We start from the raw sequence: 16784 nt of genomic DNA, 5'->3' as shown, positions 1-16784 counted from the left end.
ATAAAAACGCTGTATGTAGATTTTACCTTCTGTATATCACAATAGTGTTTATTTTGTGTGGTAACGTTTAAAAACAACAAGGTCACAGATAACAACTGAATAACCGACATCTAATCTCACATGTGCTCATAATAAAAAGTAGACTTTTATTTAAATCGTTTTTAAAATATGTATTTTTTTTTAAATCACCTGATAAGAACATGTTAAACAACAATAAGTTTTAATTATATACATATTCGATTAAAAAGAAGCTCCAAAGGGAGACGAAGACGATCATAAATCATGATAGATTTTGTGCAAAAACTCGCAACTGACGTTGCTCTCTACTGACACCTGCAGGTGAAGAAGTTATTCCAATTTAAATTCATCGTTACAATCGCTCGTTTTCCTCGGCTTGTGTTGGAGTCCCAGCTACACAGGGCGATAACACGGATTTACTCGAAGCTGGATTCGAACCTACAACCTCCACGAGAGCGACGATAAAGGAACCAGCAGCAGAATTGAATGAAAAGGTCCATCGTTTAATAAAACCAGTGTATTATTGAAGGAACATCGTTGATAGGAAGGTGTGTTCTGGACTTTTTTTTCCTGCCGCACGACCACGGACGGTCAAGACCACAGCCGGGGTCGGACTATCATTACAGTAGAATCATCCTCTTCATATAAAAAGAATCTATAAAAAGCATCTGTGTGGTCAAAATTGCACAAAAGTGTGATTTAAAAGTACCGTTCAGAGATCAGATTTGACAAAAGCTATCTCTTGGCCGGTTCAGTGTGAAACTAGTCTAGAGCGCCGGCCGGACTCTTTCGGCGATCTAACCCCCCCCTCGTCCCCGTTCGTCGAGTCGTTCCTGGATTTAAAATCGACCTTGCTTGGCGTCTCCGATCGCCCCCCACACGTCGAACACGAACTCGTCCGGGAAGGCGAAGTCCCCGAGGGTCTCGTCCAGCGCCATCGCAAACTCGTCCGGGTTCTTCTTGTCGCGACCGACTTCCACCATCGTAGCAGCTGCGGACGTCAACATGTTACTCTGTATCTCCATGAAGTATCTCGGTATATACAGGGTTTTTTTTACCTTTATTCATATTTTCTTTGACAAGACATGTCTAATATTGGGTTGTACTGAAGTATATCACTGTCATCAGAATATTAAATGGTTGTTAAATTTTGGAGCTTTGAATTTATTTATTGAAATGTTCATTTTTTTTTAAAAGAATTTCATTGTAATTAATTAAATACAGTAATTTCATCATTTAAATGTTAATTTCTAGTATAGAAAGTATAATATTTTCAAAAATACAGAGGGTTTTTTCCCCCAATAATTAAATTAATAATATGAATACATATAAATATAATATACATTAAATATTTCAGTTTAAGCATTTTTTAAATTCAATAAATAAATGCTTGTATCATAGTGCCAACATTTCTATATAGATTTATGAAGGCAATAATCAAAAAATATAGACTTAATCAAATTTATCTTTTTATTATTGGAACAAGAATATTAAACTCTATGAATAAAAATGCATTCATTTTGAAAACAATAGGATTATATATATATATATACTGTATATATATATATAAAATTCAGCCTTTTAAGTTAGAAACTATTGAATTAAATTATTCCTGAAATTGGTTGAAAAATAACAACATTTCATTAAAAGTTTCTTCATTTGAAACGTTTATTTTAATCATTCAATATTCTGACGTCACTGATAAACTAACGGTGATTGCATTCCTTTCCATTCTGGCTTTAGGTAAAAGGTGCTATATATAAATAACAATGTATTAATACTATGTTAATAAACACAATACATCAATTTTATTTCACTAAATTAGAAATGTTTATATCTCAAGTATGGCGTAAGATTCCACATTTTGAATTCATTAAATGAAATCCTTTTGACTTTTGATATAATAATTTTTGAAGTTTCTTGCAGGAATAACATCCTGTTTCTGTTTTAACTTAAATCATTTCCACTTGATATTTTCTTGAAACGAAAGGGTTATTTAAGTAGATTAATTCTATGTTGATATGTTGACTTTGATGATAAGGAAATTATCAATGTCGAGAATTCTACAGTGACTTGACAATAATAGTAAACGTTGAAGTAAGTAAAGAACATTAATGTGAAAGTTAGGTAAACCAGAGTACCAATAGATGTTAAGGTAAGGTAAGGTAAGGTAAAACTTTATTGATTGTTTGAATTGTTTAAAAAGAACAAAAGTATCCATTTAAAAAATTATAGTAAAAAAAATGAATAAAAACAGAAAATTATAGAAATTGCTGCGGAGCTACTGGAGAGGCAGCCGTCCTCGTCGGCGGCTTTAATGATGATTCATGATGATGTCGGACCCATGTGTGACTGAGCTTCACACCCCTTGTTCTGGATCATGTGTTCCTCAGAGGAGGATAGAAACTCACCTAGTTCTGTGTCTCTGATGCCCATGTAGCTCTCCAGCAGGTCGTCCACTTTGCTCACTGCCTTCTCCTCAAACTCTGTCGGCTGCGAGACAAAAGTGTTAAAATTAAACCGTTCACGATATAAAACTAAACTGAAGAAAGGGAGGCGAAGAAGAGAGTGCGGTGCGAGTACCTCCTCCTCTACTGTGGCCGGACCCTTGGCTCGTAGTCTGAGCGTCCCCTTCCCCGTGCCCATCTTGCTCTCGCTCACCGGCTTCCCTCCCTTCGACCTCCGCTCCAGCATTTCTGTTTTACGAAAAGACAAAGAGTTCAACGTTTCACGCCGGAGGTCGCGCCGGGGGTCACGCCGGGGGTCACGCCTCACCGAAGGCTTTCATGGGCTCCACCAGCTTGAGGGTGAACTTCTTGTCGCGGGGCAGCTCCTTCAGCATGCGCGCCACCTCGTAGTGTCGGACGCCCACGATGTCGCGGCCGTTGATGCTCTCGATGTGGTCGCCCACGCAGACCACCTTCACCTTGTCCACGACGCTGCCCTCCTTGATGCGCTGGCGAGGAAATGAACAGGTCAATATAAATATATACGTTTGTTTTCATGTTGACGATCACGTGGGTTTGAGTCCTGTGGAACAGATTGGACCTGCAGTGACGCGTACGAGTCACATGATGGCACACATGAGTGACTTCCTGTCAATAAGCTCATTAGTGCCTGGAAAAAAAAACAAAAGGCCAAATACCAACCAGCAGGTCCAGAGGGAACAAGGCCTGCATTAACACTTGACCTGCACAGGATCTACTTTTAAAAACACACCGTGTTCCCAGTGGCATCGGAATATTCAACGAATTAAACATTTCAAAGATTGGAATCTTAATTGAAATATTGTAGTTTATTTTAGGCATTTAATTATTTTTTCTTTTAAATAATTGAATCCAATCAATTCTATATAATACATTTTTGTACTAAATATTTAAATTAAATTATAAGTATATTAAATGGTTTAATTCGTTTTTATTTTAGTATATTATATTATATCATATCATATTACATTATATTATATTATATTAAATTAACTTTATTAATCTCTCTGGAGAGCTTCTTTGGGAAATTAGATCAAATTATTATTATATACATTACTATAATTTAATACAAAACTTTCAATATTTTACATCAAACTTATAGTAAATAAATCTATGTGCAAATATTTATTTTTGGAAAAGGTATTTTCAAATGATTGGAGTTAGAATAAATGCTTTTTTATAAATTTTTCTATCTGTAAAATATGAATATTTCCTAAATTCTTAAATTATTTAAAACACAAAAGAGAAATTCAACATTTTAATGTATTAATTATTGAATCTAATAATTGTTTTTGAAATTCTGTATTCAATGGTTGAAACTAGACTGTGGCTTTTGATATTCTTATTCCAATTGTGTAACCACTAATAGGGGAACACATATGGTCCTAAATATTATACCAAGAATTTGTTAGTTAAATATTAACTATTGTTGCGACACATTTAAAAAAAAAAAAAACATGGAGGCGGAATCATTGTCGGCTTCCAGAGTTGCGGGAGAAATGTATAAAAGGTAACACTGGAATGCAAGTTTCTTCTCCAAACAGATCACAAACAGATACTACTAACACAATACATCTAAAATATATTCTCTAATATTTTACAGGTGGTTTGTACAGTAGTAGCAACAGATGATATCAAATCAGTACCGAACTACTGCTTTTATGTCGTCACATGATCGTCTGCCTGTCGCATGATTGGCTGAAAGATCGTTCATAGTAGCTCAGTACTCTTCTAGTATTGTCTGGTGGCTTTTTTGTAACAACATTTTTATAACTAATTAAAAAGACTACGAGTTAAAATATATTGAATTTATAAAAGTGTATTTTGAAATTATTGGAATTAGAATATCAAACTTGGTGTAAAAAAATATATTGACAATATTGGATTTTTTTAATTCACATATTAATATTTACTGCATATAAAAAGATCAACCTTTGAATATAGAAATGATTTAAGTAAATTATTCTATTGAATAAATTAATTGTTTGAATATATAAATGATTGAATTTAATTAGTACAAAAAATACTTCAATGCTTATTAAAAATAAAACATCTCAACAAAAAAATTCAGAGTTCAACATTTAAAATGTTAAACTAAACCATCAATATTCCGATGTCACCGATACATATAGTTCTCCATCAGTCGTGGAAACTCTCTTTGTGACTATATTACTATATACTTATCATTTGTCTCTCTGTGGACCTCACCTTGATGAAGGCGTATCCGGCGCCGTTGTCGGTGATGGTGAGTCCCAGAGCGTCCTCGGACTTGTGCACCTCCACCTCCTTCTTGATCCCTTTGACGTGCGCGAAGATGAAGTCCTCCAGACCGATCTGGCCGCCCAGCAGCTTGTCCATGTCGATCTTGTGCGTGTTGAGCGTGCAGAACATGATCTGCAACACATGACGATGATGATGATGATGCTTTCATTCACTTTGATGTGATTTCAACTGTTTTTAAAGACACTTTCTTATTTCATTTTTGACTTTTATTCTCAATAATTTAGATTTATTTCATATCCTCAAAGGGTTTTAGGTGAATAATCTAACATTTCTATTTTATTCTTTTGTCATATTTCCACATCTAAACAGTTCCATCGTGTCTGACATCTTATAAATCCTGTTATTCATGAAAGGTTTAAATCCTCATAATACAAATCTTACTATAAAGGATCAAATATTAAACAAATGTCATAACATAAATCATGCAGAAATATTAATTCTTATCTCTGACACGTTTTATTTACTTCAAGAACCATGTTCTTTAAATTATTTGTGTAATCATAAGAGATCATTTTCGACATGAAAATATTTTATTTTCAATTCTCTTTATTCATTTTTTGACTCAATGCTTGTGAGATCATTGTGTTAGTCATAACCGTTTCTTTAAATCTCAGTTAATACAAAACTCTGCAGCGAGAATTCTAACAGGCTATAGTAGAAGAACTCACATTTCCACGATCCTTAAAACTCTTGGCTCTGGCTGCCAGTTTTATTTCAGGATCATTTTTAAAATTCTGGTTCTTACTTTCAGATCTATTCATGGTCAGACCTTCCATCACTGATCTGATCCAGACTTACACCCCAGCTCGGGCTCTGAGGTCTGTGGATCAGAATCTACTGATGGTTCCTGAACACGGTTCAGGACCAGAGGAGAGAAATCCTTCCAGACTGTTGCTCCTAAGCTTTGGAACGATCTCTGTGTTCGATGATCTACTGACTCACAAATAACTTTTACTTAATTAGTTGATTCAAACTCAATCGCTCAAGGATCAAAAAAATAACAGCCATGACCAAGATGTACTGTATACTGTGTTTGTTGCCTTGTCAAATGTAAATAACTGTCATTTCAAAAGATATACAACAGATGTGAAACAAGTCTTGATTTTAAATCATTTCAGGCTAATAAAATCGTATACATGTCACTAAAGGTGTCTTTATCTAACACTATCTTCTTTTTAGATGTTTCCACATTAATTCTTGACATTTGCAGGTGAAACTTCTCTCACAAACAGTTCACATGAGACTTTTATGTACAGATAAGCTTTTTATTTTATAGCTCTCATGTGTTGCATAAAACATGGTTATAACAACAACTCGATACATCTCATTATACTCTAAAGGTAAAGAAAACATTGGCACTTTTAATTTCGTACCAAAAAAAGCGATAATCTAATGTGGTTCCATCAACCAATCGGGCTCTAGGAGCGAGAACCAATCACTCTCCAGATATTTATAAGCTTTTTAAAAATATTTAAATGTGGGTGCAGCAGCTTCTTGTTTCCAAAAACAAACCATGAATCAGTCCACGAATGAAGACGCATTTAAAGATGTGGAAGACCAAAATAAACCCTAATAAAGTAACAAAATTAAAGATAAAAGGTCAATAATAGATGCAACAGGGAACAAGGTTCGGTGTGTTACATATAAAACATAAAAATAAGATTTGACCTTTTTTATTTAACGTTAAATGAAACAGTTTTGAGTCTCTGACCAGAGAAAAACCGAGGCATGGATTCATTCTCATTCATCAGCACCAGGAACGTTGCTCACTAATCAGCCTTTGGCAGCGAGGTCGCTCTGGTTTGGACCTTTGTGTGCCAACACACACACACACACACACACACACACACACACACACACCGACTCAGGCGTTGCCGTGGGTTACCAGGCTCTAACAGAATGAGGTGATAATAGCAGGAGGCCTCTTGAGGAGAGAAGAGGCTGAGAGGATATTTTGAGAGCAACGTCTCCGTCAGTCTCTCCTATCCAGCCGGGTGTCGTTGCACATTCACGCCAGCAGGTGTAGCTGCAGATTCTGTGACGCACGGACTCACAGGAACAGACTCTTCACCTCCCACTACTGCGTCCTCGCTTGAAATACGGTCATTTGTGTTCTAGAAATATCTACGAGCATTTCAAACTGTTCCGAAGAAAGTCGCTTACATTTACTTCATCAACGATACGATATATAGTGATACTGTAGTAACAAGGATATATTCGCAGTATTGTCGAGTATTTGACTCTGGTGTTGCAGAATTTAAAGACCACATGACTCTTGACAAAGTCGTAACTGCTTTCATTCTTTTTGAAACTAAAATATGTCCAAACATCAGCTTTAAAAGCCGCTGGAGTCACTGTATCCTCTCGTCCTCAGCTGGAGCTGCTTTCATTTGTTTTGAAACCAAAATATGTTCAAACATCAGCTTTAAAAGTCACTGTATCCTCTCGTCCTCAGTCATCGCTGGAGTCTCGCCAGATTTTATTGTTCCTTAAGCTGCGAATTACGTAATGACTGCTGCCAGCTATTGGTCGGATGTTTAATTGTAACACAAAAATGAACAAACATTTTTTCATTTTAATAATAAGTTTAAAAAAATGACACACTTTAATGAAACATACATGATAGAAGAACTAGAATAAAATAAAATATATTTTCTGGGGGAAAAAAAACAACCTAGCGCTTTTGAATATCCATATTGAAATATTTAAGTGTATCGATATTTTCCTTCACCTCTACTCTTTCTACTTTTCTCCAGAGATAGATCTTTACAATTTAGATTTTTACTGCGTTCTGTCCTGTCATGTAGAACAAAAAGAAAAAAAAAAACATTCTTTTGAATTGATTTTACTGTCTGAACGTTGATTTGTTTTGTAAAAAATATGGTATTTTCTCTCAAGTAACATTATCCAGTGACTCTTCACACACCAAGACACTTGTTTAAGTCAAGTTTACATAGAAATATTAACCTTTAATATAGTAAAAATGAGTAAACAGAAACTGTGTATGTGACTATCTTTTTGAATAAAAAAACAGACTAAATCTTGCTTATTCAGCATTATTTTCAGATGTATTTTTCATGAAACCAATTTTTTTTTTCTTGCCGTTCGTACTTTATTCCTGCTGTTTTCAACACTAGAATATATTTGAATATGGGTCGAGATAGTTCCTCCTCTGGTCACTAACGCTTGTTCCTCCTAACAATGCAGAGTCAGCGTTGTGTGTTTGTTAGTGAACGAGAACACACATTAATCAGCATCTCAGGTGTGTAATCATTCACCGAGGTCTCCGGGAAGTTCATGCAGCCGCAGGTTGAATAGTTTCCAGTCCAGGTTAATCAAACTCTGGTTGGATCTTGGAAATAAACCTGGTGATTCATCAGATTCATGAGGCTCCTGGTGGTTATCTTCAGGTTCTGGAGCAAAGGTTCTCCGCTCAGCAGGAAGAGATTAATCCAGGGAGGCTCTTTAAACTCCTCCAGCAGAAGGTTCAAATCCCCCCCCCTGGTCACGTTCAAACAAATGTAAGTTTCTCTTTATCGCAGCGGTGGACTTGGGTGTGTTATGACGCCCTCGAATAGTTTGTTGTTGTAACACAAAGTCCTAAAAAGCTGCAGCTGCTCTTCGGCTGCCGTGGCAACGCCTTCCTCTTCCTCCCCACGTGCAAACAGCCTCATCAAAAGGTAGAAAAACACGCAGGTAAACACACCTGAGGTCTGCTTCTGTTGTTGTCTGCTGAGAGGAGCGTAAGAGTAGATTTGAGCGTAACCAAAATAAAATATATTTGCTAGCTTAGCTAGTAGGTGAGCAATACTAACTGCTGTGATGTGAAATGTACCACCCCGTAACGTTTTTTTTTCTACTTTAAATTTAAAATTATAAATGTTAAAGTGAATACTTTACTTACTAGCTAAACTATTTGGCTAACAATACTAGCTTCAGAGAGATTTACCACCCCGTTACCCTTTTTTTTTCTACTTTAATCTAAAATTATAAAAGTTTAAAGTGAATACTTTACATACTAGCTAAACTATTTGGCTAACAATGCTAGCTTCAGAAAGAATTACCACCCTGTAACGCTTTTTTTTTCTACTTTAAGTTTAAAATTATAAATGTTTAAGTGAAGACTTTACTTACTAGCTAAACTATTTGGCTAACAATGCTAGCTATAGAGAGAATTACCACAAAATGAAATGTTGTTGTTTTTTACTGTAATTTAAAATAAAATACATTTATTAAAGTAATATATACTTGTTAGCATAGCTAGTAGGGTAACAATGCTAGCTTCAGTGATGTGAAATGTATCACTCCGTAACGCTTGATAGAATTTTTGTTTTTTCTACTTAAATTAAGGAAATTTCAAAGTGAATGCTATACTTACTAGCTAAGCTATTTTGCTAACCATGCTAGCTTCAGAGAGATTTACCACCCTGTAACACAAACTGTTTTTTTTTCCTTCTGTAATGTAAAATAAAAGACATTTTAAAGTAATATATACTTGCTAGCTTAGCTAGTAGGGTAACAATGCTAGCTTCAGTGATGTGAAATGCATTAACCCTTGATAGAAAATATTTTTATTTTTATTTTCCTGCTTCATTAAAAATGAAATATTGCTGATTTTTCTACTGCCTTTAAAATTAAGGACATTTTCCAACTGAATGCTATACTCGCTACTGTAGCTAGTAGGCTAACAACAACAGCTGCGGTGATGTAACATTTATCACCCCATAATACAGGCTTAAAACTTTTTTTTCCTACTGTAAAGAACAATGACGAACATTTGAAACTAAATGCTATACTCGCTACCTTAGCTAGTAGAACAACGGTGTTTTCTACCGTCATGTTAAAATCACGGCCATTTTAAACGGAATGCTATATGCTAGCTCAACTAGTAAGCTAACAGTGCTAGCTGCAGGGATTTAAAATGTATCACCCTGAAAAACATTTGTATTAAGTACTTTAAGTAATGTGTTTTTCAAACTTATAATATTAAACTTCTAACATCATATTGACACATTTTTATGGAAGATAAATAATAATATAAACGAGGTGAATTAAATTCTCAAATGGAGTGGATAAATTCATCTGCACTATGAAAAACAACAAAACAAAGATCATATTAAGAGGAATTTATTTCAAAGGTTGAAAATACTTTCAAGCCAGTGTCGTACAGTGACCCACATGATTCTGAAGAGGTGTCCGGCAGCTTGGATACTTCAGGAATCATCAGATTAACAATCTCAGACTTTTAAATCTTGCACCTAATCTGGATTTAAAAGACAGACTGCCAGCATGGAAGAGACACTTCATGCAAAAAAACAAAAAACAAAACCACAAGCTCAGCATCCTGGCACATTCAAAGTGCAGGCAAATATCTGCAGAGCAGGGAAAGGCAAATTTGCCGAGCCACACCTGAAGGCTTCAGACTTTGACCTGATCTCAGCACTCGTAAAAATCAGATACGACGAGTGTTTGTATCACCTGAAGCTTCTCCTTTCAGGTCATAATCACAGCACCTGATGATTAGATTACAAGTCAAGTGTTGCAGTGACGAACATCTCGACTCAACAGTCTGTCCTCGGCCGTCTGTCCTCATGGGTCTAAAAGACCTGAACATGGACCAGAACTTTGTTGGCGAAGCTTAATCTCGGCCTTGTAGGAGTGGTCTGACATAATTCTTCTACTTTTTCTATTCATCACCTAACAATCCTACACTTCTCCATCCTACTTGTGACACCATGAGTAGCTAAAAGGGGTGTAAGAAAATATCGATGCATTTAATTACTATGGGTTCTTTTTATAATACCATATTGATATTCAACAGCACTGTATCAATATATGGTTTTTCTATGGGTTATATTTCAATATTGTGTGTATAAAAATAAAAATAAATGTTTTTTTCTAACTTACAATTAACATATTTACAGTGTCTTTCATTTTTGTGTTGCCATTAAACTTCCAACAGCTAGATCGTAGATTAATGAACATTAGAATCTTCCGGCCAGATTCCGGCGATGACTGAGGACGAGAGGATACAGTCGACTCCAGCAGCTTTTTAAAGCTGATGCTTGGACACATTTTGGTTTCAAAACAAATTAAAGCAGCTACAGCTGAGGATGAGAGGATACAGTCGACTCCAGCAGCTTTTTAAAGCTGATGTTTGGACACATTTTGGTTTGAAAACAAATGAAAGTAGTTACGACTTCGTCAAGAGTCATGTGGTCTGTAAATTCTACAACACCAGAGTCAAGTACTCGACAATACTACACATACAGTATATCCTTGTTACTGCAGTATCACGATATATCGTATTGTTGCCTCTGAATCATGATATGCATCGTCAGATTCTTGACAATACACATTGTTAATTACAAGAATTAAAAAATATTTTCCAAAAGGAAGTAAAAGCGTATTAATTAAATAGAAACGATAAAATCCTGTGAGATCCTGGTGACGACTGAGGACGAGAAGATACAGTGACTCCAGCATCTTCTAAAGCTGATGTTTGGACATATTTTGGTTTCAAAACAAATGAAAGCAGTTACAATTGAGGACGAGAGGATACAGTGACTCCAGCATCTTCTAAAGCTGATGTTTGGACATATTTTGGTTTCAAAACAAATGAAAGCAGTTACAACTGAGGACGAGAGGATACAGTGACTCCAGCATCTTCTAAAGCTGATGTTTGGACATATTTTGGTTTCAAAACAAATGAAAGCAGTTACGCCTGAGGACGAGAGGATACAGTGACTCCAGCAGCTTTTAAAGCTGATGTTTGGACACATTTTGGTTTGTAAACAAATGAAAGCAGTTACGACTTCGTCAAGAGTCATGTAGTCTGTAAATACTACAACACCAGAGTCAAGTACTCGACAATACTACAAATATATCCTACAGTATCGCAATATATTGTATCGTTGTTCCTGTATCCATATCGTATCACCAGATTCTGGACAATAAAGACTCCTTGTAGCTATCAAAGGGACCCTCTCCTCTACAACCAAGTAATCTGTCAACGATATCAAACCGTAAACAGAAAATTATATTCACAATGTTCCTGAAAAATAAAGGTATAAAGTCAGCGACGAGATATAAAGGCCAAAACCATGAAGACGAACTTGAAAACATTGCTCTCTAAGACATCCGAAGGATCTCAGAAGGTCCTGAGGGACCCCTGGACTCACTGGACTGTGGCGGGGGGGTAATTTGTCCGGGTCCTTTAAGGCTGTGCCCACTGTGGACGGACGTCTGGGACTTCCTGTCAAGACTTAACCAGCTACGTCGCTCAGCGTTAGCGAGCATTTCTTTCCAGCGTCTCTGATGGTCCTGACATGTTGCAACAGAGTCATCACTGACAGGAATCTGCATCATTTGGAAAAAGGCTGAAGGGTGGACGACTCTCCAAAACTAGTTTGACGAATCCTCGCTTAAACAGGAAGCTTCTTATTCTTCTGTAGGTTTGACCTAAAATATATTAACATTTCTGCCATGAGTCTAGAATGTGGGACATATATGGAAGTATATCAATGTAATTTAACATTTCAATTTTTTTAAATAAATATTCATAGATTATACAACAAAAGGTATTGTATATCTCGTGGAATTATTATACCAACATTTTTCTATTGAAATTAAAAGGCTACACATTTAAAAATAGTGAATTTGGAATTTGGAATTATTGGAATTAGAATATCAAACTATGTAGGGAAAAAAATCTTCATTTTGAATATATTCGAATTTAGTAACTGGAGTATTTAAAAAAATAAAAAGCTTTTACTATGTTAAGTTGTTAAAGAAAATAAAAGCTTAAAAAATCTTTAAATTAAAAAGAAAAAAATCAAAGTTTCAACATTTGACATATCACCATGCGCACACTATAACTGGTAACTAAAAAATAATTGCTAAAATGCTTTATGTGAAGTTGAATCCTGTCCTGAAATATATTATACAATATATTTTAACACAATTTAAGCAGAAATAAACTTTAAAATGTCATTTCTATTTTTAATTTTGGCCACTTTGGACCAGCACACTGTCCTAATCCTGGCCTGGAGGTGATATATTTTTAATTTTTTGGGCTAAAAGGGGTTATTTAAATCATTTATTTATATGTTTATTTGATAGGGACAATGTATATTGATCAACATCGCAATTATCCCTCATATTTTTATGGTGCAAATTGTTGTAAACCTGAAATTCCATTTTATTTACAAGTATTTAAGTCTTAGACTTCAATGGAGGGGTTTGACAAGTTTTTGTTCAAGAAATAAAGTCGAAGGTATTCCAGGAAAACAAGTCTCCGCCCCTGCTGTTGACAACTTCTATTTTAGTTTGAATCTTCTGTCTTGCTTCATAATGACTGGCTTGTCCAGTTCCGACCGCTGTCATTTTTTTGAAAAACTCCACGAAGTAAAAGAAGAAGAGATACTTGCTTCTTGCCACACGAGCATGAAGACATTTCAGAGCCTGGAGGGGGAGAATAGAACTTCTCGTCGGTCTCAGTTTCAGATAAGAAGCTCTGCCTTTGTTGCAAGTTTAAGTGACACAGAGACGAATTCCTCTCTCAAAAGTCGCACTGGTGTCGTGGGGGGAGGACGGCGAGGGCCGAACGACAGGGTGACAACGCTGTCAAAGTGATACCGACAAAAGAAGACAAGACGAGCAGCAGAAATCGGGGCCGAGGGGGAAAGAACAAGAGCCGCCATTGTTGGCGGGTTCTCTCATGTAGAATTCCTCCGGTTAAGAGTTTAAATAAATTTTGAGATTACGTGAGATGTAAGCGTGCGGGGAGGGTGTGCCTTCGACGTAAACCAAACAATAAAGTTAATCCAAAACACAATCGACGTGTAAAGCTGTTTACCCAAAACTTAACTTTTAAATCTCCCAGAGTGCTCGTGTTGTTTGCCCAGGGAACTCCACTTGAGATGGAAAAGATGCAAAAATTTTTGTCACCGCGCTACAATAGATGAGTCACAGCTGTTGCTTTCATCCAAGATTTTTTGACCATCTCTTGTCTCCTCAGACACATCGTCCTACTTTTGTGAAACGGTTTTTGAGTGACTCCATTATGAGGTAATAGAAGGAATATTTGTGCTCGATCTCGATCACGGACAAACGTGCCCCGACACACGGCGCTACCAAAACCACCGATACATCTTTAGGAGAGTCTCAAACTAAATTCCTGGTCTAAGAACGACCAAAACTACTGAAAGGACAGTCTGAAGTAAAACTTCAAAAAGTCATTAAGGAGTACCAACCATTTATCACTTTCAAAAAACTTTTTTTACTGTCTTTATATTGTATATTTGTTATAAAGTAATAGTATATTCAGAATATATGAAAAGCATATTTGCTTATTATTGGTTATATATGCTTATTACGGTAAGTTTTTTTTTTATATAAAGTGTTTTTAAACAGACAAAATTAAGTTAGGATTAAATTAAAATGATGCCCCACTTTATAGCACAAAATGTGGCTGGAATACCTAATACAAATACCTGAAATATTTAACTACTTTTATATAATAGAGCTGTTAATGTGTTTAATGTTTAACAAGGTGAGTAACAGTAAGGAGGAAGTATAATAATAATTAATAATTAATAATAATAAAGTAAAAAGGTGGTGATATAATAATACTTTTTTCGATCAACTAATTGAAGTAGGTTTATATATTATATACCTTTTTTTTTTTACAGCAAAAACCTTTCATTTATGTTTAAAACATCCTCAAGAGAACACAAAGAGTGTAATTATTGGGGTATTTAGAGTAGGGATAATAACATGGTAATAACTGGTTCACACAGGGGTTCGTCAAAAGGATGTATTTCTTTTTTTAAAACCTTCAACATCATCATAAAACGATTCTCGTCAAACGTCATCCGCACCCATCTTTACGATCTTTTACCAACACGACAGCTTGTAAAGACGTGGACACGTCCATTTTAATGTCACATACGTCTTATTTCATGATATGTAATAGTTTTAATTACTTCTATATGAACTGATAAAGTGTCATATAAAACCACTGATCATGTTTAAGTGTTTTTGGTAGCTAACAATTTGATTATTTAACTTATTAAAGATCATTGTTAGTGGATTTCTTTCATAAGCACACTTCCTTTTTTCATTAGATTGTTTTGTTGTTGTTGCAAAACGTACAATATTATTTTATGAAGGTTTTCTTTTTGTTAAAGGTCAACAACGTGTTGATTCAATTTTTTTGTGTTGAAGTGAGTTTTAAATATATCTACGACGTCTATCGTATCATCAGTGTGTGTCTGTTTGTACAAAACTCTCTTTACATTTAAATATAAACATTAGAAAAAGTTCTTAAGCCCCGCCCACTTTCTGGAAATTAAATATTATTTAGCATAGCCACACCCACTCTGCTGTGATTGATTGACGTTTGTCACCACGCGTCATGAATCCCAGAAGTCTCCACCTCCAAGGGACTGGTTGTATAAACAAAGTGGGGTGTGATTACAGCTGGCCCGAGTGAAGCCATTATTACGTCATAATGGACTCTCGTAACCTCTTGTTCGCCCGGATTTCAGGTAGGTAGTTAGAACTTTATTGATCCCTCAGAAGGTCTCCTTTGGGAAATTGTTTTTTTCCAATTAGCCTCTTCAGGCTAATCATCTTTTCAGACGAACTTTATAAAGTAATAAGTTAAAAATGTGGTCATGATGAAAAGCATATTTGGTTATTATTGGTTATACTGTATATGCTTATTGCGGTAGTATTTTTTTTATATAAAGTGTTGTACGGTTGCGGTTGACAACTACTTTTATATAATAGAGCTGTTAATGTGTTTAATGTTTAACAAGGTAAGTAACAGTAAGGAGGAAGTATATATATATATATATAGATATATATATATATCTATATATATATATAGATATATACTGTATATATCTATATATATAGATATATATATATATCTATATATATATACATATATACACACTGTATATATATATATATATATATAAAATTAATGATAATAATAAATAATAATTAAAGTAAAAAGATGGTGATATAATGATACTTTTTTTGGATCAACTAATTGAAGAAGGTTTATATATTATATTATTATTATTATTTACAGCAAAAACCTTCCATTTATGTTTAAAACATCGTCAAGGCAAGACTTCAACATTTACTAAATGTGAGTCAAGAGAGTTATAGTTTATCATTAGTTTACTTTTCAGGTTTATAAATAAAATGTTTTGGTTTTTTTTTTTGCTTGACAACCATCACAGTACACAATGTTTACTTTAACTTTGAGTATTTGCTCTTTCAAAAGTAAAACAAACAACCGTCTGCGGAGGTCCGTGAACGCACCATTTTTAAAATAATAATAATAAACATATCAACAGGTGAGTCCTCCTCACCTCAGGGGGTCTGATGTTGAAGGCGTCCGCGATCTTCCCGTACAGCTCCTTGACGTTGGCGAACCCCTCCACCCGGCCGGTGGGGCTCCCGTGCGCCAGCTGCGTGTGGAACACCAGTTTGGGCCGCAGGTTGGCAGGTGGAGGCGGCAGACCCGCGCCGTTCACCGGCGACTTCCCGAAGCTCCCGGCGACTCCATGTCCTCCTCCGCCCATCTCCTCGTTCTCCACCAGGTGTTCCTTCGACTTGTTTTTCTTCCTCCAGGGTCCGAGCGGCATTTTTATTTATTTTCCTTTTAAAAGTGTAATAACATCTGAAGCTGGTAACCTGTTGACTTTTTCTTCTTCTCTCTACTTCCTCCTCGAACTACTTGTTTGCGCGGAGACTTTTTTCTTTTTTTCTTTCTTTCTTTCTCTCGCTCACCTGCACCGGCTCGAGTGGAGTTCCCGGACTCGGTCGTGGACTCCCGGGTGTGAGGAGAGAATATTCGACAGGTAGGTGTTGAAAGGGGGGATCAGCTCTGACACGACCTGCTCGCAGCTCCGCGGCTAACAATAGCTGCCCTGTTTAGCACGCGATTGCCGCACTGCGCATGCGCCCAGGGGGGAC

General features: G+C 35.9%; 1 protein-coding gene across 1 annotated transcript; it reads right to left on the bottom strand.

Annotated features, from left to right (window-relative positions):
* Positions 1-500: 500 nt before the first annotated feature.
* Positions 501-16743, bottom strand: gipc2 (GIPC PDZ domain containing family, member 2). Its single transcript, XM_087811151.1, has 6 exons — positions 16178-16743; positions 4713-4898; positions 2794-2974; positions 2602-2714; positions 2430-2511; positions 501-1009 (listed from the first exon to the last, which is right to left on the bottom strand). Exons 1-6 carry the CDS (start codon positions 16451-16453, stop codon positions 858-860), a joined length of 990 nt encoding a protein of 329 aa, XP_087667277.1. The 5' UTR covers positions 16454-16743; the 3' UTR covers positions 501-857.
* Between the last annotated feature and the right edge of the window lie 41 nt (positions 16744-16784).

This window comes from Callionymus lyra, chromosome 16 (genome assembly GCF_982586985.1).
Source record: "Callionymus lyra chromosome 16, fCalLyr1.hap1.1, whole genome shotgun sequence".
Classification (NCBI taxonomy): domain Eukaryota; kingdom Metazoa; phylum Chordata; class Actinopteri; order Syngnathiformes; family Callionymidae; genus Callionymus; species Callionymus lyra.
The sequence above is the reverse complement of the archived record's forward strand: the minus strand, read 5'-3'. Positions and strand labels throughout refer to the sequence as shown.